Source organism: Mesocricetus auratus, unplaced genomic scaffold, assembly GCF_017639785.1.
Source record: "Mesocricetus auratus isolate SY011 unplaced genomic scaffold, BCM_Maur_2.0 Super-Scaffold_4256, whole genome shotgun sequence".
Classification (NCBI taxonomy): domain Eukaryota; kingdom Metazoa; phylum Chordata; class Mammalia; order Rodentia; family Cricetidae; genus Mesocricetus; species Mesocricetus auratus.
The window spans coordinates 31,429,400-31,449,767 of NW_024429182.1; the positions used below are offsets into that span (position 1 = coordinate 31,429,400).

Genomic DNA, 20,368 nt, shown 5'->3' on the forward strand with positions numbered 1-20,368 from the left:
CTTTCAAAACCATCGATAATCTATCCTCAAAATGAGCTGATTTGGCACCAAAATCCCTGCACCAGACCTGGGCTACACAAGACTCCTGTTGAGGCTCTGACTTCCTGACTGCACTGCTCCCAGCAGCAAGCACAGTGACTCTGTGGTGCTTCTCAGGTACATCAGGAGGCTCTCCCAGCTTGACCAATGTTTACTTAACTCTGAAACAGTTCAGCCTCCCTGATCCCACTATGAGAAAGCTGATTTTTATTACATGAGCACTGAGCAGGTTTCAAGGCCAGGTTGCAGTCCTCCTCTGAGGGGTCATTCTGGGGATCATATCCCCGTCACCAGCATCTCCTCTCCCCTTGCAATCTCCTCCTTACTTTCAGTCACCTCGGCTGTGGCAAAGCAAAGTGTGCTTACTGCACCTGTGATCAACAGTTCGTGGCCATGAAGAATGCAGCTGACATGCTACCCACAGAACTGCAGAAGCGAAATGGGAACTGGCTAAAGTCTCTCTTTAACACTGCCCAGTTCTCACACTTTCCAGAGACTTCCATGCTGTGACAGCCTGGCCTTGCCTAGACAGTCTTCAATCCTCTAGAATATACTGCAAACTCTATTCACATACAAATCCAGCATACTACCTTGATAAATCTGAAGGCGAGTCCCTACCTCCACATAAGAACATGGAGGGGGGCTAAGAGTGAGTCGTCTCAGGCTAAAGAGATGGCTCGGTGGATAAGAACACGTGCCACTCTTGCAGAGAACCCAGATTCATTGTAGTACCCACACAGTGGCTCACAGCCATATGATAACGTCCGCAGGCAAAACGAGAGAGAGAGAGAGAGAGAGAGAGAGAGAGAGAGAGAGAGAGAGAGAGAGAGAGAGAGAGAGAGAGAGAGAGAGAGAGAGAGAGAGAGCACGTTCTTTTGGTCAGGCCTCCATCTTACTTTACTTGCCGCTGCGTTCGGTTTTAACCTCCACTCGCTTTTCTTATTGGTCCGTTCCTCTCCTCTGTCTATGTGCCTGTAGAGCTAGATCTCTGCTCATGGGCTAACTCAATGAAGCCAGTAAGCCAGTTAACTCTGAACACTTACTGCACAGCACTGGTTAGCTCTTTAAGCTTAAGTTTTTAGAAAGGAATAAAGAGGGAAAGACATTCACTGCCTTCTCCAGATTGCTCCTTCCCTGCATGTGCAGAGGCAGGGGACGTACCCTGTAGATTTCTTCAAGCAGCAGCTTTGCACAGTCCCTGCCGAGGTCCTCAGGAAGCACCGCTGCTCCCTGGCCCTGGGGATTAGAGGCCAGTTCAGCACTCAGGAAGGTACCGTTGGTAGTCTCTGCCACCAGCGACAGTCCAAAGCCTGGAGACCTGGTGATTCAAAGGCAGACCCTGAGTAAGTAAAGGCACATGCGGCATAATACACAAAAGACGGGGATGTGTTCTTCATTAAGGAAACACAGACTACTGAGGCACACAAAGCTGAACCAAGGCAAGAGGCAAGTTCACACTTCCAATTCGTCCTCCAATCCTTACTTTTTTCCTCCCTGCTCTTTACAAAGACTCTCAATGTGTTTATAACAATCACAGAATATGTCAACAGGTTTTTAGTACTGAACATGCAAAGAACACCCAGGCCTCTACTTGTTGAGAAGTTACCACTGCCTTCATTTTACAAATGAGAATATGTTGATAATAAGCAGCCTTAACCATGTCCACTCAGTTGAAAAGTGACAAAGGTAAGTTTCAAATGCAGGCTTTACAGATTCCAGAGTCCATGGACGATCTCCAGTTCCCATTTGACCCTGAACTATAGCCAATTCAGAACTTACTACAACCCTGGACACCATCTGACATCAAGGCTGAGAAACAGCAGATGTTTCCCATAACGACAAGTATGAAACCAGAAAGGGCAAAAGGAGCTCCGTGTTTGCACTTTTGTCTGGAGACAGCACTAAACTGAGAATTCACTTAACTATAGACAATGAGCTGGCACTATGGTCTCTGACATGTTTCTATCATCCCTCAGGTAAAAACCTAATCTTCCTGCCCAGGGTCACAGCTGACTTCCTCGTAAATGTAACAAGCAAGCACCCGAGAGAAACTTCCACAGCCAGGAACCGAAAGTATGCTGGGTAAAACCTGAGAGTCTGCTTCCACAAAACACAGTGACAACTAATTTAGCCAGAAAGAAAATAAGTAAATAACCAGTCCAAAATCAGAAAAAGAAGCACCTCCCCACAAATTTGCCAGATTTGATGCCTCAAATGTACTTTGTCCACTGCAAAGTAAATCCATCCCTCAAAAAGCTTTTCCAATGGCACACTCCACACACAATCCCAACACAAAGCTGCTGCCTTGAACACTTCTCAATGCTGCTCTAAAAAGGTGTTCTACCCAGAACCCTGGCCAAAGCAGTGCCAGAAAAACTACAGACATAATTATGGTGCTTATTTCATTTTTATTTTTAGAGATATGATTGCACTATTGAAGCTGGCTTCGGCTCACAATCCCGTTGTCTTAGCCCGCAAGGAGTACTGGGATTATAGACATGCACCCCCAAAACTGGCTACTGATGTTTTCTATGCACTATATGGACTCCCTATGTGGATGAATTCTATTGCCCAGTTTTTAACTTCTTTAAAACAATTATTTAGAAAAGATTAATACCACCTGTCAAAGTCAAGGTTCCAGAACATCTGACTCATCATTAGAGACACATAGAAAATTCTAGTGCAACATACAAGATGCCTTTGAGTCACAAGAAGGAAACTGTGCACCTAGCACGGTGGAAGCATGCATAGGACATCACTGAGGCTCTGCAAAGCTTTCCAGCACGGGAGGACTGCCTTATTACTTCTTTTTTAAGTAATGACTGTGTAAGTCAAAATGCACCACACTAAACCAATGTGCATGCTGGTCTAAGTGCTAACACAGGCCAAGAAGAGCTGGCTCCCAGGGCTCAGGCCTTGAGCAGTACATGCCACAACCCTTACTCAAGTGGGTCCATCACTAGATCAGATTGGGGAGCGACCTAGACAGGACTTCAGTGACTTATTACCCGTAACTTACGAGTTAAAAACTAAACACTTTCGCAGAAAGTACTTCATGTATACATACACCCTCTTTTAACTTAATGTTTACAATTATCCTGGGATACACCATTACATTCAATGTGTAAATGAAGAATGTTCTGGCGGTTGAGTAATAAAAGACACGGAAAGGTCAATGACCTTTCCACCCCCAGCGGGAAAGGCCAACTCTGTGTACACACCCTTTCCAGCCCTAACCTCTGACACGGTTACTCGACACTGGGCTGTGTGAAGGCCAGACTTCCCGCTCACACCCAACCACCCCTTCCTCACCCTTCACTCTTAACCCCGTCAGGAGAGAACCTCCAACAGCTGTGAGGATCAGTCATGCTGCCCCTTAGAGAAAAAGCAACTGAAGAATCCAATGTTTTTATTTTCAGAGACAAACCTGAAAACTTCAGATTCAAACCAATGAGATGAGAAATAAGAACCAGGAAGGAGTGGTGCAGTATAGTATTCTCACTGGGGAATCTGTTCTAGAACACACTCACTTCCCAGAGTTGACGCCTTTCATGTGGTCTGTGTAAATATAGATGTCGGGGATAAACTTGTTGAGGATGCTCCTGGCAGAATCCACAATACGGTTTGCCATCTGAGGAGATACACGCACAGAGTACCTGCAGCCTAGGGTTAAGGAAGTCACGATTCTTGGATGACACAGGGGAGAAAAGCCAGTTAGAAAGAGAGCAATTTTGTGTCGTGTTGGAACTTACAATTCCATTATCTCTCAACTATTATTTAGCTTATTAGTTCCATTACTCAATTTTTTATTATTATTAAAAAAATGGTTAAAACAGTCATGATAAAAAAGAACCTAGATTCCTATAACATAAAGTGTAAAGTCAAGCCAGACAGTCCGGTAGTCCAACCCTGACTACCCAACCACCCTTTCTCTGTAACTGTTCCACTCTAGAGTGTGAAGATGCCTGCTTCTTCAAAGCCACAATCAGGCTCCCTGTGAAGACTGTTATAGCCTGACTGATATAAAAAGCCTAAGAATGTAAGGCCAGAGCCGGGCGGGGAAAGCACACACCTTTAATCACAGCGCTCAAGAGGCAGAGGCAGGCAGATCTCTGTGAGTTTGAGGACAGCCTGGTCTACAAAGTTACACAGAGAAACCCTGTCTCGAAAAAAAAGAAAAGAAAAAGAATGTAAGGCCAGGCCAGATACCACACTGGGGTGGCCCTGGGACAATCCCAGCCCATTTCCCAGGATGCCAACAGAGGGACAGGGAAGCAGAAACTTTTGATCAAGGGGACCACTATTTGAAAGATCGCAGGTTCTCCAAACACACAGAGCTATCTATGTTCTGTGATTTAAGAATCAGTCACTGCATTTGTGAGGACAGAGGGGCCTCTACTTTGCTGCTCTGGTGAAAACGACTACTGAGCTCTCTACAACAAGGAATTCCTGAAATGGAGAAAAAAAATAGCCAAAAGGGTTGGTGCAGTAGGATATGGAACCCATAACCCCAAATTAAAACTGTGTAACAGACAGGCTCTCCCCGATCCCACCTCAAGGTGCAGCGAATCCTCAGAGCTGGAGGTACACAGACACAGACGCAGGACTAAGCAGCGGGAACAAGAACACGTGGTCCTCCCACCACCACGATAAACCATGTGGACTCCAGCACAGTATGATCTGCCCATTCCTACAAGGCTGTAAAATAATTGCTATCACTAACACACTTGATTTTCATTAGAACTAAGAAACAGATTCTGTACATGAACCCTGGCCTGTCAGCTAGCCCCTCTCCTCGTCTGAAACTGAACACTGCTAAAGAGGAACCTTCCTGATCCTACTATCCAGACTTGCCAGCCTGCCCCAGTTCACCCCCACCTGGAACTGCTGCCTACCTCCAGTCAGTCAGTCTTCACATCAACTGCCTTCCATCACTCTTCATTTCACAGATGCCTCCTGTGTGAAGCCCTCCAGCCAGCACCTGACTTGAACTTACCACAGTTTCCTTCAGACCCATCTCGTCTTTGCTCCATGAGTGCAGGGGTTTACTGCCACACCCCTCACAACTCTCCTCAGAGTCTTCATACTGTACCCCTCACAACTCAACTCAGGCTCTTCACGCTGTATCCCTCACAACTCTCCTCAGGGTTTTTACACTGTACCCCTCACAACTCTATGAGCTCTACTTTTGTACTCAGAAAGGCTCAATAAATATTTGAGTTGACTCAAAGGACAACTCTGGGATGGGGAAAGAGCAGAAAAGGGAGTTTTGGATACACAGCCCAGTTTCATCACCATCTCTTCTGTTCAGAATGTACTTTGAACAGTTTTAGACAAACAGCTCCGGGTCTCACAGCCTTTGGACTGAGTGGGTGCTATCTTTCTGGAACCTGAGCCTACCCATTCTCCCTAGGACAACCCAGGAGATGCCCCCACCCAGAGACAACCCCATTAGCACTCTCAGGTCACAAAGTTCCTCACAGACATATCTCCCTATTTTATGCTCATGTCAAGCCTGTGGCAGGGCCTTAAGTCCTGGCTCTCAGCTTCTTACAGGGTAAGCCCTTGGGATGCAGAACTGAGACACTCAAAACTAAACAGACCTGGCTACAAAAAAACAAAACAAATGCAAACAAACCAGCTTCCTCTTGCCCTCATGAGACAGGAAGCTGTTTAGGTGTGCACTGCATGTACACACACGTGTGGTACATGGTATGTGTGGAAGCAAAACAGACCAAGAGACTCAAACCAGCTTCTCTACTGATGGGAATGGCCTCAGATTGCCCCACAAATCCTCCCAACCCACCCGACTCTCCTGCCTGTCCCCCTGACCCACCCAGTTCTCCTGAAGTCAATAAAAAGGGACTGCTCTCTAGTCACTGCTGCTGGCCACCATCATGGTGGCATGGGTCAGTCACCCAGCTACACCACAAGACACAGAGTAAGAAGTAAAGAAAGTATACAGAAATAGAGAAGGGTAAAAGCCCAGAGGAAAAAACAGATGGGATAATTTAAGTTAAGCAAAACTGGCCAACCTAAAGCTGGGTATTCATAAGTAAGAATAAGACTCCATGCATTTATTTGGGAGCTGGGTGGTGCTCCCCCCTCCAAAAAAAAAAAAAAAAAAAAAAAAAAGAGCTAAGAGCCAAAAAAGTAAAAAGACAACCAACTCCACCCAGGATCCTATCTCTGCTTCCCCAGTAGCAGAACTATTCACATCAACATGCCACTACAACACCTGGTTTTTTTAAAGTGGACTCCAGGGAACCAAACTCAGGTCATATTTGCAAGACAAGCGCTTCACAATGCAAGCCATCTGACTAGCCATAACCTGTGTTCAAAAAGGGGCATGTTCTGCTCCCGTTCTTCATCCAACCTCCATCATATCTTTCTCCTCTTTCCTGTAGAGATTCTACAAAGAACAACTCCAACAATTCTTCCCTGTCTTTCACCCCACAATCCAGAACTGGTCACGTGTATTCCGCCTCCATTACTGCTTTAAAAAAAAAGCTCTTTCCAGGCCTTTAACTTTTCTCTGCCAAGACTGGCTCCTCAGCACCTTGGAAGGTACTGGCCTGGGCTTCCAGGGGTCCAATCTTTATACTCCTCCTCACTTTGTCTTCATCTTCCAGCTCTGAGGGCTCTCAGGGCTCAAGTCTCCTCTCTGCATTCTTCATGACTGCTGACTTCAAAGCATTCACTTCTAGCCCTCCTCTTGCCCCAGAGCTACGGATCCTCCATTCCAATGTCCTTTCTAGACCATTTCACTGGAGCCATCAAATTGAGCATTCCTATTCCATCTGTGATGGTATGAATGCAACTGATCCCCATAATCTCATAGGAGTGGCACTACTAGGAGATCTGGCTTTGAGGAAGTGCGTCACCGTGGAGGAGGGCCTTGAGGTTTCCTATACTCAGGATACCACCCAGCGTCACAGTCAACTTCCTGTTGCCTGCAAGAAATAGAACTATTCTCAGCTTCAGCACCACATCTGCCTGGATGCCACCATGCTCCCCATCATGATGATGGACTAAACCTCTAAAACTGTAAGTGAGCAACACCAATGAAATGTTTTCTTTCATAAGAGTTGTCATGGTCATGGCGTATCTTCACAGCAATGAAAACCGTAAGACACTACCTGACCCCTCTTTAGTAGCTACTGTCAGAGCAAACATCCCTACCAGCAAGCCGTGGTGAGAAGCATCAAAACCATCCCCAATGACTCCCAATCCTTGTCCATGTGTGTGCCATGAGCCCTCCCTCTCAGCCTCTTCCCCGGCAGCTCTCACCATTCCCGACCACCACCTTTCCTGCCTCTCTGTAGGGCACAATAATTGTTACCACTGCCTCTAAGTGGCTGCCACTTGATTCTCTTCCACAACCATACTTTCCAAAGGCTCCACAACAGTTCATACGTAAGCTGCCCTAATATGCAAATTTGCTTTCCAGATGAAAAATCACTGACTTTTAAAAATGGCCCCAGTTCTTCATGGGCTCCTGCTCAATTCAGACCCCACTGTTCATCGGCTGTCACTGACCACCTGAGTCCTGCCAGCCTGCATTGTTAGTCACTGCCCTAGATGCTGGAGTGCCACTTCCTCGGCAAACGGCCACTTTTCTCACTGAGTCATCCCCGTCTTGTCCTACTTCACAGGCCTCCATCATTTAAGGCTCGGCCAAATGCCTCAGCAGGGAAAAGCAGAGGGTAAAGCCTGGGGTTACTGACAAGGTTTAAACCCCAGTTTGTGCCGAGTAGCTATGTGACATTATTAGCAAACAGAGCTATTACACCTCAGTTTCCCTTATCTGAAGCTTAACACTGAGGTGCATCAGCCCCCAAAGGACACAGAAGAAGCACTCACAACAGAACATACTGTTACGATTCCAGCCTCCCAAACATCCTGCAGATACGTGGCCCCTCCCTCGCCCCAGATCCCCGGCCACCGCTCCTACCCCAGCATCATTTCACATGTTACACTAGATCCCCACTTTACAGAATTGTTTCCATCCTCAGACGGAGTAGCCGGAAGTGAAGAAAATGATGAACCACCCTTGTCACTGTGAGGCACAGAATAAATAAAACAGATCTCACCACTACAATCTCACCACTGAAACTTTTATGAGGCTGCTGTCTAAAACACAAACAGTGGAAGAAGTAGAGCCGCTTTCTTCACAAGGCAGGAAAAGAGTTAGATTTGATGCAAAGGATACGCCATTCCTCTGATACGCTTGATTTTTCCTGGGTCTGTGAGCTGGACGGGCTTCAGGACCTTCCTCACAGGGCACGAGAACAGCACTTCGCCTCCTCCTCCAGGAGGCATTCCCCGCCGCAAGATCTGCACAAAACGGCAAGGGGCTCACAGGGGATAACGCAGACACAGAAAACATGCCTTCCCTGACACCCCAACCCAGGAAGGCTAAACCATCCCACCGGGCTTGAAGACTTCATGGATTCTCAGGAGTTCCCGACACAAATACCAGGGTGATTCAGACAAGAGAGGCAAAGGGCCAGACCAGCTGTGGTGTGTGGGAAGGGCGCTACACCTGTCAAGTGTTATAGCAGCACCTACCACAGAGTATACATGACTGCTGGCTACTATCCCACTACCAAAGGAGCTCTTTCAAGGTTTGAGGCATCAGTTAATAAGCCCTGTAAATCACCATGACATATGATGACTTGAAATGTGGCACATGTTTCTTCCAATAAGTTAAATAAAAAGTCTTACATATATTCAGCCAGCAGCTCATACATTCTTACCTTTAGCTCAAATGACTCTCCATCAATTCCAAACTGTTTCAATAGAGGGAGTGCTGTTGCCTTAAGAACATCAACCTGTAAGTTAATTCAAAGTAGAATTTTTAATTACATTTTGGACATGTAGAGAGAGTTCAAGAAGCAAACAAGACTCGAGAGACTGCTGGACTCACACAGAAAACAAACAGTAGCCTCTGTTCATTTTCATAGGTGTCACATGGCATTATTTTACTTGTTTATTAATAAATATTACCATTATAGCATTCATTTATTATTCTTTTCCCAATATATATAACACTATGTATACTCTTTTTAACACCTAGAGCTGTTGTTTCTCCAGGTCAGAGTAAACCGAACGAACTCTTCAAGGTGACCTGAAAATCTTGATACAGGTGCCCAATCCACATGCTGGGGGGCTAGAGGGGTGATGCCCTCAAAGCATATGAGACCACTGAACCCTCAATGGTGATTACAAAAGCACTGACAGTTCAGGGCAGGATTTTGCTGATTACTGTTATTTCTTCCATATCCAGAGCTCCCGGAAGGCCCTAGGCAGGCTGCACTAGGAGAGGAAGCAAGGATGGTAGCTACATGAGCAGAAAAGACCGGAAGCCCTGGTCCTGGTCCCAAACGCAACCCCTGACGAGCTACACGGCTCCGGTCAAAACCAGCACGGCAATCTAAATTCCCTCCCTAAGCCAGGTGTCAAGCCTGTAGAGATGATGTAGAAGGAGAGATGGTACAGAAGGCCTAGGAGCACCTTCAAAATGGACTGGGTGTGGCAGGAAAGGATCCAGCAAAACCGTTACAGACTAACTGAATTAATCACATGTCCCTCCACCACCTTATAGTGTGCACCATCTCTTGAACTTCCCAGCTTCCATAAGAGAAAAAGTTTTAATGTACCAACTGCCTAGTCTCAGGAACTGTGTTACAATGCTCATCAGAATAAGATACAGACTCTATCAGGGCCAGCTTCTGCCCTCAGGTTTCCAGCTACAGGCCCCAAGAGAATGAGAGTTCTTTAAGGAGAATTAATTACTCATGACACCCATTCTTATGCAGAGAGCAGCACCACAGGGAACACGGAAAAGATGACTGAAGATCCCATAGGCTGGAGAAGTTACTCTTTAATTAGGCACTGTGCTGATATTTTATGATCTAACAAATAAAGCTTGCCTGAAGATCCGCCATAGAGGCCAGGCAGTAGTGGCACACACCTTTAATCCCAGCACTAGGGAGACAGAGGCAGACAGACAGATCTCTGTATGAGTTCAAGGCCATCCTGGGTTACATGAGATTGAATCTGTCTAAAAGAGAAACAGAGCTCACACAAAGGTGACCCCAGCACTTGGAGTGACTGCCTTTAATCCCAGCACTAAGAAGGTGGAGACAGGAACAGATATGGCTGGGTGGAGAGAGGAACATAAGGTGGGAGACATGCGAGAGACGCAGTCTGAGGATTCATAGGGACAGGGTGGCCCCTTTGGTCTGAGGACTCGGTAGAGGTACGAGGTCTGCTCCTTTACTTCTCTGACCTTTCAGCATTTACCCCAATATCTGACTCTGGGTTTTTATTATTAAGACCTATTAGAACAAGGTACTTTTGTGCTAACTTAGTCTAGTCGGGTTAAACAAGGTCATCTTAGCCATAGCTGGAAAACATAAAGCATCCCCTAACTGTGAGAATACATATGCTTTAAGCACACTGCATACAGGAATTCATTAACCAATCGTTGTTACTAATATATAAAGTGTTTTTAAAAAACGGTTAAATCAGTGCTTGGGAGCATCAGCAATTAAACAAGTATGAAACAGAGGGCAAGTGCTGAATCCCCAAGCCTGCATTTACCATTATTTGAGACACTTCACCTACCTACAATGTAAAGCTGCAGGCATCTCCTCTCCTATTTTAACAAAAGGAACCATTTCCTAGAATCTCCAGACAATGTGGGGAAATGGAGCAAGACACTCTAATTTAAAATTCTAAACAGGTTACACAGCATTCTTTCACCCACAGCTGAAAACTGCAAATCTTGCACTGCACATATAGCTAAATTTCCAAGAACTGAGGAATAAGTCCTCAACTGCCCAGAAACATATTATATAACGGGACCATAGTGGGAACCTTGCTAAGTATGAGTGGTCGCCATTAATTGTTCCTTCCCAGTCAGGAAACTTGCAACACCCTGCAGCTACCCTTGGAAGCTGCAGTGGCCTGTATCTACAGAGAAGATAAGATGTCTCTTCAGTGACAACTGCAAGGCCACCAGCTGTCTGTAGCCTCTCCTAGGCAGTAAAGTGTCCTCATGTAGACTCCTTCCCTCCCCACAAGATGTTAACACAGACGCTGGTAACTATGGTGAACAAAATGAAAGTTTTTGTTGGGTATTAAACCATTTTCCTTCTAGCTATAGGAAAATTAAGATGCTTAGTGAGTAGCTTGCTGTTTCCCACAACTACCAACACTCACACATTCTCCCTGTCCTCGTGTCCACTTTGTGGAAAACTTCTCTAAGTGAAAAGCCCTCGAGTTAACGGTGGAGGCCTGGATAGGACAAGATTATACTGTGGCAATGCCCAGATATCATTTCCTGCTGCCTATTAACTGTGGCCCACTGTCCTCCAGCCTCAGTGCTCACACCTTACCAAGACTCCACTCACACTGCAGCCAGCAGAGCCGTATTTCATGTCAAGCAGGATGAGACAGCCAGCGTCAGTTGTGAAGGTTTGCAGATACAACAGAGAAAGGCACTCTGACGAACGTTAGCCATCACCTCCAACTTGATGATCGAGGGTCTTAACTCACCTGTTCGTCTTGGAGTGAATCAACGAACTCTACATCTCAAGGTAAGCAGCAAGAGAAATGCACGTAAAAACAAACTGTGCTTGTAAGAAACCTTTTTTCCTAAGAAATTGGGCTGTGACAGTAAACAAAAGAAAAAAATCCCAGTATGGTTTGACCCAATACTCACCGAAGGGTCAACTTGGTCATTGGTCACTCCTCGTAGAATGATCTTTAATGGGTGTTTCATAAATGGAGCCAGGCAAAGCAGGGCCTCCAGGTAATAGCCAATGCTGCGGAGAACACTACAGTCATGCTCCACAGACCCCCCATACAGGAGACCAGGCTGGTAATACAAGGTTGTTCCTTAAATCAAGAGAAAACAAACAAACAAAAAACCAATGCAACAGGAACAAAATTAAGTATTCCCCTTGAGTTTCAAGGGGAATCTGATCAAGGCATCCAGGGAGCTCAAAATGTCATTTCTCAGAGTCCACACCTCACGTCAAAAGCTGACTCACCACCACATAGCCTCTGAACAGTAATAAGCTGTGGGTACAATTTAATACCAGCCATACAGAAACTCCTCCCTGAGCTATGTAAGTGGAACACAGAAGGCTCCTAACAGTTGCCAAGATTCCTTCCAACACACTCAGATGCTGACTGTGGGTCTGTGGACCAATGTCTCAGCACACCAGCGGCCCACATTCTGTACACTCCCCTCAAATGAGGTCTCACACACCCCACTCACCAAACACAATACCCACACAACCCAGATTCTTGTGATATCAAACACCATCAGTGGTAGCATTTCAATTTGATATTAGTTAGTGAACTATCTCAACTTATTTTGTCAGCTGATCCTCATCATCCTAGTTCAGTTTTTCACATATCCATGCAATCCAAAAAATATTCACATTTATCAAAGGAAGCACAACCAGAAAAAGAGAGATGAATAACTCATTCCCAGGCCTGTTCTTCACTAGGTGTGACTGAATGCAGAGACCAGCACATATGCAAGGTACAATGCCACCTGTGACTCCAAATTTGCCTTCTTTCTTAAGAGAGTCAACTGAAAAGGTTAAAGAATCCTTTGTGGAATGGATAGTTCATGGTGCCAACCAATGTCTGCCTTACTTCTTGGTCAATGTAGATAATGGTTCTAGTAAAAAAAAATTGCCAAGGAACTCAAATGATTACCAACAAGGCAATTAAATAATGATCACCCAATCTATACAGTAACCCACAGAAATCACAGAGAGCCCAGCACAGGAAAGCAACCAGCAACGGAACAGCGAAAACACAGCCCTTCTGAGCTGTGACCCCACTACCTGAAAGAAGAGGCTAGAAGAGGAAGAGGCTGAAGGGATTGTCAAATTTCTTGAAATATATTGATATAAACTTGAATCAAATCTTTAAAATAAAATAGTATGGTTCCAGTACCTGCAACAACACAGTATATCTAGGAGTTTGCTGTAAGAATTCAACACAGTTGCACCTGCTGAATTCAGAAAGTTTACATATGTGTTCCCTTTTGTCTGAAATGACCATTTGTCTATTTCTCTAAATCAAGTGTATTTCCCTTATTTCTTTTCTTTCAGTGTTAAGGATTAAACCTTGAGCAAGCTAGGCACATACAGTACCACTAACCTACAACCTTAGTTCTGTTACACCTCTTAAAAGTAGGGACATTTCATATTTTTATGTGATGGAGAAGTCCTTCTGTGTATATGTTTGTCTTATTGGTTGATGAATAAAGCACTGTTGGCCAATAAGAAAGCAAGACAGGTAGGATTAGGAGTTGAGGAGGATTCTGGGAAATGTAGTCAAGGGTAGAGCATCACCATGTGATCCCAGGAGGAGAGGATGCACAAGCCTGACGTTCTCGGTAAGGTAAAACCATATAGAAATATATTTTAGTAGTCATGGGTTAATACTTAAGATAGAACTAACAAATGATAAGTCCTGGATATTGGCTGACAGCATTGCAACAAATAGTTTCTGTGTGCTATTTTGGGGCTAAAACAGTGATAGGACCCAGACAGGAATCCTGTAACATTTACGCTTGTATTTACGTATGATTATGTGTGTACATATATACATAGTCATACCATAAACACACTGGGTCTTCCCAGTTCAAAGTACTATAGTAATGATCCAGCACGATGAACTAACTATCTTATAATCTCCACTCAGTACTGTCTTGTGTTAGCTTCAAAGGGTGTTCTCCAAACACTCATGCTGATGGCTTAGACAACACAAAAGTTAGTAAAGTTTATTGTTTTAACATAATACAGTATTACCAGCCAAATAAGAAGCAGAAGAATGCATGCATAGTACACTTAGGTACTTTCAGGAACAGAGAGAAGAAGCCTACCTGTTTGGTTGATTTCAATTCGAGAACCATTAGTTATTTTGTCCAACAGCCTTATAAAGCTTGCTTCAAAATCTGTGAGGAGAAACAAGGTAAAATCTTCCATCAGGCACCATTTCTAAGAAGCACATGTCCCCAGGTCCCCAAGGAGCCTTTGCTTCTAGTATCTCATCTGGACTTCCCTCTGGAACTGACTGACAGGTCAGTCATGGGCTGAGGGATCTGATGCAGTGAAAAAGCTCTGCTGAGAATCAGCTCTCACATCCAACACCACCACCACCACCACACACACACACACACACACACACACACACACACACACACACAGAGCACTCTAATAGGAATGCTAGTTTTACCCACACAGAACCTATAAAAAAGCCTGGTGTGGCAGCACACAACTTTAACCCCTGCACTTGAGAGGCTAAGACAAGAGGATCTGAGTTCAAGGCCAGCATGATATACACAGTGGGCTCCAAGGCAACATAGTAAGGCTCTGCCTCAAAACAAGCAAGCACACTATCCAACCTATGAAGAACCTCAAAAGGACATGCCAAAGGTTGTAATTTGAATGAGAAATGTTCCTCATACTCCATACTCTCAGACATTTGGATACGTGTGGTCCAGTTTGGCGAGGTTTAAGAGGTGTGGCCTTATTGGAGGAAATACATCATTGGAGAAGGGCTTTAAGGGTTTAAAGACTTGTGCCATTCTAGTTCATTTTCTCTGCTTCCAGCTTAGTTCAGAGTGTGAGCCCTCAGCTTTCTGCCCCAGCTGCCATGTATGCTGTATGCTGTATGCTGCCAAGCCCCCTATGATGACAGACTCTTCTCTTTGCTCTGGAACCATTAAGCCCAAATACTCTAAGTTGCGATGGTCATGTTTTTGTTTTTGTTTTTTAAATCACAACAGCAGAAAGTAATTAGTATGCCAAACAGAAGAAACAGCAGAAAGTTTAAAAACTGAAGTTGTCCTTTCTCCAGAATGTCTAGGAGATTAAGTAGAGGTCACCTTCAATTGCACAGATGAGGAATTCCTTTTCTCCTCTCTCCCTTTCTGATCTGTAACTATCTGGCTAGTCGGGGTTTGTTGCTGTTTTGTATTAAAAGGGTATTTGAGGGTCTGGGGGAGGTGGCTTGGTAGGTAAAGTACTTGCTATAGCAAACACCAGAGTTCAGGTCTGTTTTGTGCAAATGGTGATAACCCACCTGTAATTCCAGAGTGTGCAAGGTGGAAACGGGTCACTAGAGCAAGCCAGTACAATAGCAAAAGCAGTGAGCTCTGGAGTCAACCAAGAGTTCTGACTCTAACCGTACATAAGGTGAGGAGAGCCAGGAAGACTCCCAATGCCGACCTTTAACCTTTACATGCATACAAATGTATACTCACACACAGGCAAACACGCACTGCAAAACTAAATAAATTTTTTAAATTGTACTTTAGTATAAAATACTACTGCCATCTATTTTAAAATGCATATTTTATGCTCAATTTTTCCTTCATGCCTTTCTAAATATTTATTTTTATTTTTTATGAATGCGTGGCTTTGCCTGCGTGTATGTACAAGCATCAAGTATGTGCTGGGTGCCCTTGGAAACAGAAGCAGATGGCACATCCCCTGAACTAGAGTTAAAGACAGTTGTGAGCCACCGTGTGGGTGCTCAGAACCAAACCCCAGTTCTCACGAGAGCAGAGCAGCAAGTCCCCTTAACTTGTCAAAAGCCAGGCATGGTGGGTTCACACCTGTAGTCCCAGCACTTGGGAGGCTGAGACAGGAGGACTGCTGTGAGGTTAGAGCCAGCCAAGACACATAGTGAGTTCCAGGCAAGCCAACTCCTCGGTGAGACCAAACAAACAAAACGACTAGCAATTCTTTAAAACGGGAAGGGATGAAGGGAAGAGTGGAAGACAGGAGGAACTTAAGCATGAAAGAGGAGCATGTCCTCTAGCCTTTCCTCCTGCCTCTCCAAAGTCCATGTCTTCAGCCACATCAGGATGAGTCTGCCTCTCCCCTTAACACCTCAAAACCAAGCCCTTCCCCTAGGAAACCTGGAACTTCTTTCTTTACTGCACAATGAAGGATTCTGCAAGCAGTTGAACAGCCCTCAATCAACACTCCTTTTTTCTTTTTGTTTTGTTTTTCAAGACAGAATTTCTCTGTAGCTTTGGAGCCTGTCCTGGAACTCCCTCTGTAGACCAGGCAGAGATAGTGAGATCACTGTGAGTTCAAGACCAGCCTGGAGTACACAGTGAGTTCCAGAACAGCCAGGGTTACACAGAGAAACCCTGTCTAGAAAAACAAAACAAAAAACAATCAACGCTCTTTTTTAGTAATAACAGTATGGACCACAGTAGACCCCAACCAACCAGTGATTTTGTTTCCAGCTTTTTGTTTGTTTGTTTGCTTGTTTGTTTTTTTGTTTTTCAAGACAAGGTTTCTTTGTGTAGCCCTAGTTGTCCTAAACTCACTCTGTAGACTAGCCTGGCCTTGAACTGGAACTTTCAAATGCTGGGATTAAAGGAGTGTGTCACTCTTTTCCTTAATTTCCAGTTTTAATTACTGCCAGGCAGGCCTGTGGAATCTGAGATTAAGGCACTGTCACCAAGGCTGAGGACCTAAGTTTGATCCCTGGGCCCCACATGATGGAAGGAGAGGATTGACAAGTTTTCTTCTGACCTCCACATGCACACATACAAAATAAATTAAATAGATAAATATATTGCTTTTTAAAGATTACTACCAGTCAACGACAATGAAAATATAAAATGGAAAGGTTCTAGAAAAACAATTCTTTTCAGTTCTTTCAAGATATGAATCCTACCTTTATCTTGCACATTGAAATCATATGTTCTACATACCCACTGGTATCTTAAATTTTCCCAGGTGTCATTAGCTCCTCAGCTATGGTACCACAGCATTTTGTTCAAGGCTTCTTTATCTTACCCAATGATGCGCCTAAAGCATACGGGTAGTGATGTTAGCAACATGGCTATGCTTAGAAGCATATGCATACCATACACATTATGCGTTTCCTGTCCTGGAACTCCCTCTGTAGACCAGGGTGGCCTCGAAGAAAAAAGGTTTAGCAAGGAATGGTGGTGCACGCTGGCAATCCTAGAACTAAAGAGAATGGAAACCCCGACTAAAATAAAAACAAAACTAGAGCTCAATACTACGTGTAGGTCAGGCATTAACCGGGATGGGGGGCTTGGTGGGGGATGGGGCATATCTTAGAAGAAATGCTTCAAGGAGAAAGGGTATAGCAAGGTATTCCAGAATCTTTACCTTCAGTTTCACATATATATGTACTAAGTTCTATAGGTAGCATTACAAAAATTTGAAAGTAACTGAAGGATGGAATTCATTACTTCTATAGAATATTCTGTTTCTAAAAATCAGGCACAATTTGTATGGCAATGCCACTTTCTAGAGAGGTTTACAGGAAATGCAAAGTACTCTGAAAGAAGCAAGCTTTTAATTTGCTCAAGCTTTCTAGAGGAGGCATTGACATTTGAAGCCTAAAATTAAAGCCCAATAGATCTTATAGATTAAGAAAGAGAAGGAAGAGAAGGAAAAAGTAGAACGGGAGGGAGGCAGGGAGGGAGGGACTTTAAAATCATGTTGTTTTGCAATCCACGGGTGGCTCTTAATCATGACCTCAGTCAGAAGCCTTCATTTGGCAGGAACATGAGTAGGAAGAGAACGGCACCTCAAAAGCCTCCAGGCAGGATCAGCCAGGGTCACTGCAAACATGCATTCCAGAAAGCCAGACTCCAGCTACTTCCAGAGTCCTCCCACCAGTGAAGGTACAGCTCCATCATCTGGTGCAAAAGATCATCTCAAATTTGCCTAACAGTAGAGTCAATTCCCCAGCCTCACAAGCCGGGAGGCACAGGAGAGTTACCCATCCAGCTCCCTACCTGGAATCTTCCCTTCTGGGTTACTCCTTGGTGTCTAAAACTGCTGAAAAAGCTTAGGGGTAGTGTTTAAAAATTAAGCACAATGCTACTCTGCACTGTGTTGGAATACACTGTAACTCAGATGGGCCGCCATCAGCCACAGCAGACAACTGTGAATGTTACAAATGGAAAGATTCAGAAAAGGTTCTACACTTCTTGCGCTGGGTGGGGGTCACACAGGTTCAGGGTAGAATCTCTTAAGCACTGTTTTGTGTCTTACAGTATCTCTTGGGTTGTCTACCTTTATGAATATTCCAGGGATAGGACTCGGATTGCCAGGTTTGCACCACAAACACCTTTGCCCACTAGTCATCTTGAAGGCCCAGATTTATACTTTAAAAACAAGGGTCATATGCATTCCCATCTGAAGCAGGAGGACCAAAACTTTAAGACCAATGAGACACACAGACAACCCTTGTCTCAAAAGGAAAATAAATAAAAGATAAAAAGAAGGAGCTAATCGCCCAGCCCCCTTTTGTTTTTCTTGAGACAGTGTACGTATGTACGTACATACATTCATACATACATACCCACCCTAGCTGCTCTACGGAATTTGCTATGTAGACCAGGCTGGCCTCACACTCCGAGATTCACCTGAAAGGAGCAAATTTCAATGAACCAACTATACTTAAGGGTCCAATAGAAAGGTATTCTAACTCAAGTGTCTACAGACAGCAGGCTGGCTAGTTCACAGCATATCCACAACAGAACACTCAGCCTTGGAATCAATGACACTTTTGATATATTCAACTAGTATGAGTCACCTCAAAGGTACAATAAGAAAAAACGGTAAAACCATGCAGATGACTATGTAAAAACTGTGTGTGTGCGTGTGTGTGAGAGAGAGGGGGGCAGAGAGAGAGAGACAGAGAGACAGAGAGAGCGCAGTTATGAAAAAAAACAAACAGAGCCTGGAAGACAGAAATTAGTAACACGGGCTGTTTCAGAGTGGAGACTAGAAGACAGACTCTAAACTCCTTTCTTCTATCTAAACTCTGAACCACACACATGTATTTTTAAATGCATAAAATTTCACGTAAAATCCACATACTTTTTCACACACTTTAAAAGTTAAAGAATGATTTCATCAAATTTTGTAATACTATGCAGTTGTTAAGACTGTTTCAAAGCTTGACCTACATGATGTGATTGTAATTTCAGAACTCAAGAGGCTGAGGCAGGAAGAAATGAGAAATGAGTTCCAGTCAGCATGGGCTACACAGTAAAAGCATTTCTCAAAAAAAAAGGGGGGGGGGGAATAAGGGCTAAAGGAATTATTTTGCACAAAGAAATGCTCACACTATATTAAAAGAAAGGTTAAAAGGAACATACTCAATGTGGTTTCAAGTTCTTTAGAAAATAACAGGAAAGCAAGACAATAAATGGTTAAGTTAGTGTCATATTTTCCCCCATTAAGTCCCAAAGGCAGAAATCACACACCCAATTCTCAGTTAAGAGACAGATGTCCAACACTTAGAAAAAAATATTTCCTTTATATGAGATTATGTAATATTTTATAATTTCTTGACCTGTATAATTCTTAAAGAAACATGACATTTTTTCCTCGATTGTGAACAAAGGAAAAGCCACAGAACACAATAAAATATCTTCAACAGAAGATATTTTTCATGAGAAAGTATGGAGGGCTTACTGTAGCAAAAGTCACCACTAAACTTTTATGAATTAGAAGAAGGAAAAACAAGAAACAGTAAAGAAAATATAGCAGTAATGAAAAGTCTGGAAAGCTACTTCCTGGGAAATGGGAGTGTTCTGTGGTCTAGGAATTAAAACGCACAATCTACTCCAATTGTTTAAAATTTTGAACAATAGTTTCCCCAAAAAAGTATTACTTTTATTACATAAAGATGAAAGCACAATGTTTGTCTCATACATGCAAATTTTATGTGTATTTTGGTTTTCTTATATGAAAACCAAAGAAATAAAATAAAACCCAGATAAATAAGAGAAAAGGAAAGAAATAAATCCAACAACACTGACACTGGGGATCCAAACTCATGTTCTCACGCTTGCAAGCACGTCATCAACTAAGCTCGCTCCAAGCTCCCCTAGGATTAAGAACTTTTACAATAAGCCAGTCTCTATTATTACATTTATAATGAAGCTACCCCGAAACAAAGCAGAAGACACAAAAAGATTCGAAGCAAAGAGAATGAGAAAATGTATCACTATCAAAGAACAGTGGTGAAGGCCTTGGAAACTTCAACATTCAAAGAAAAATCAAATTATTGGTAATTGCATCTTCCAAAGTACAAAAAAAGAACATATAAAGAGGACTCCTGAAAGACAATAACGAACATTAATTTTCAAAAATAAGCTAAAGTACAAGCTAATCTCATTTAATGAAAGCAGGTCAAAAAACCCCAAATAACACCTAAGTAAAGAAAAGCACATCATCATGTGTTTCTTAATTTCCCACTCTGACTAAGAAGGATGCAT

General features: G+C 43.7%; 1 protein-coding gene across 3 annotated transcripts in view; it reads right to left on the reverse strand.

Moving 5' to 3' along the window:
* The window catches only part of Rcl1 (RNA terminal phosphate cyclase like 1), a 41,298-nt gene that overhangs the window by 11,808 nt on the left and 9,122 nt on the right, over positions 1–20,368 (reverse strand). For all 3 annotated transcript variants that reach the window (XR_005877265.1, XM_040745871.1, XM_040745884.1), the window contains exons 2-7: positions 13,958–14,029; positions 11,771–11,946; positions 8,799–8,873; positions 8,252–8,376; positions 3,570–3,695; positions 1,201–1,357 (exon numbers count right to left, since the gene is read on the reverse strand). Coding sequence is in view for 2 of the 3 variants with exons in the window: in XM_040745871.1 (XP_040601805.1) it covers positions 1,201–1,357; positions 3,570–3,695; positions 8,252–8,376; positions 8,799–8,873; positions 11,771–11,946; positions 13,958–14,029 (731 nt within the window). In the remaining variant the exon portion in view is untranslated. The remainder of the gene's footprint in view (positions 1–1,200; positions 1,358–3,569; positions 3,696–8,251; positions 8,377–8,798; positions 8,874–11,770; positions 11,947–13,957; positions 14,030–20,368) is intronic.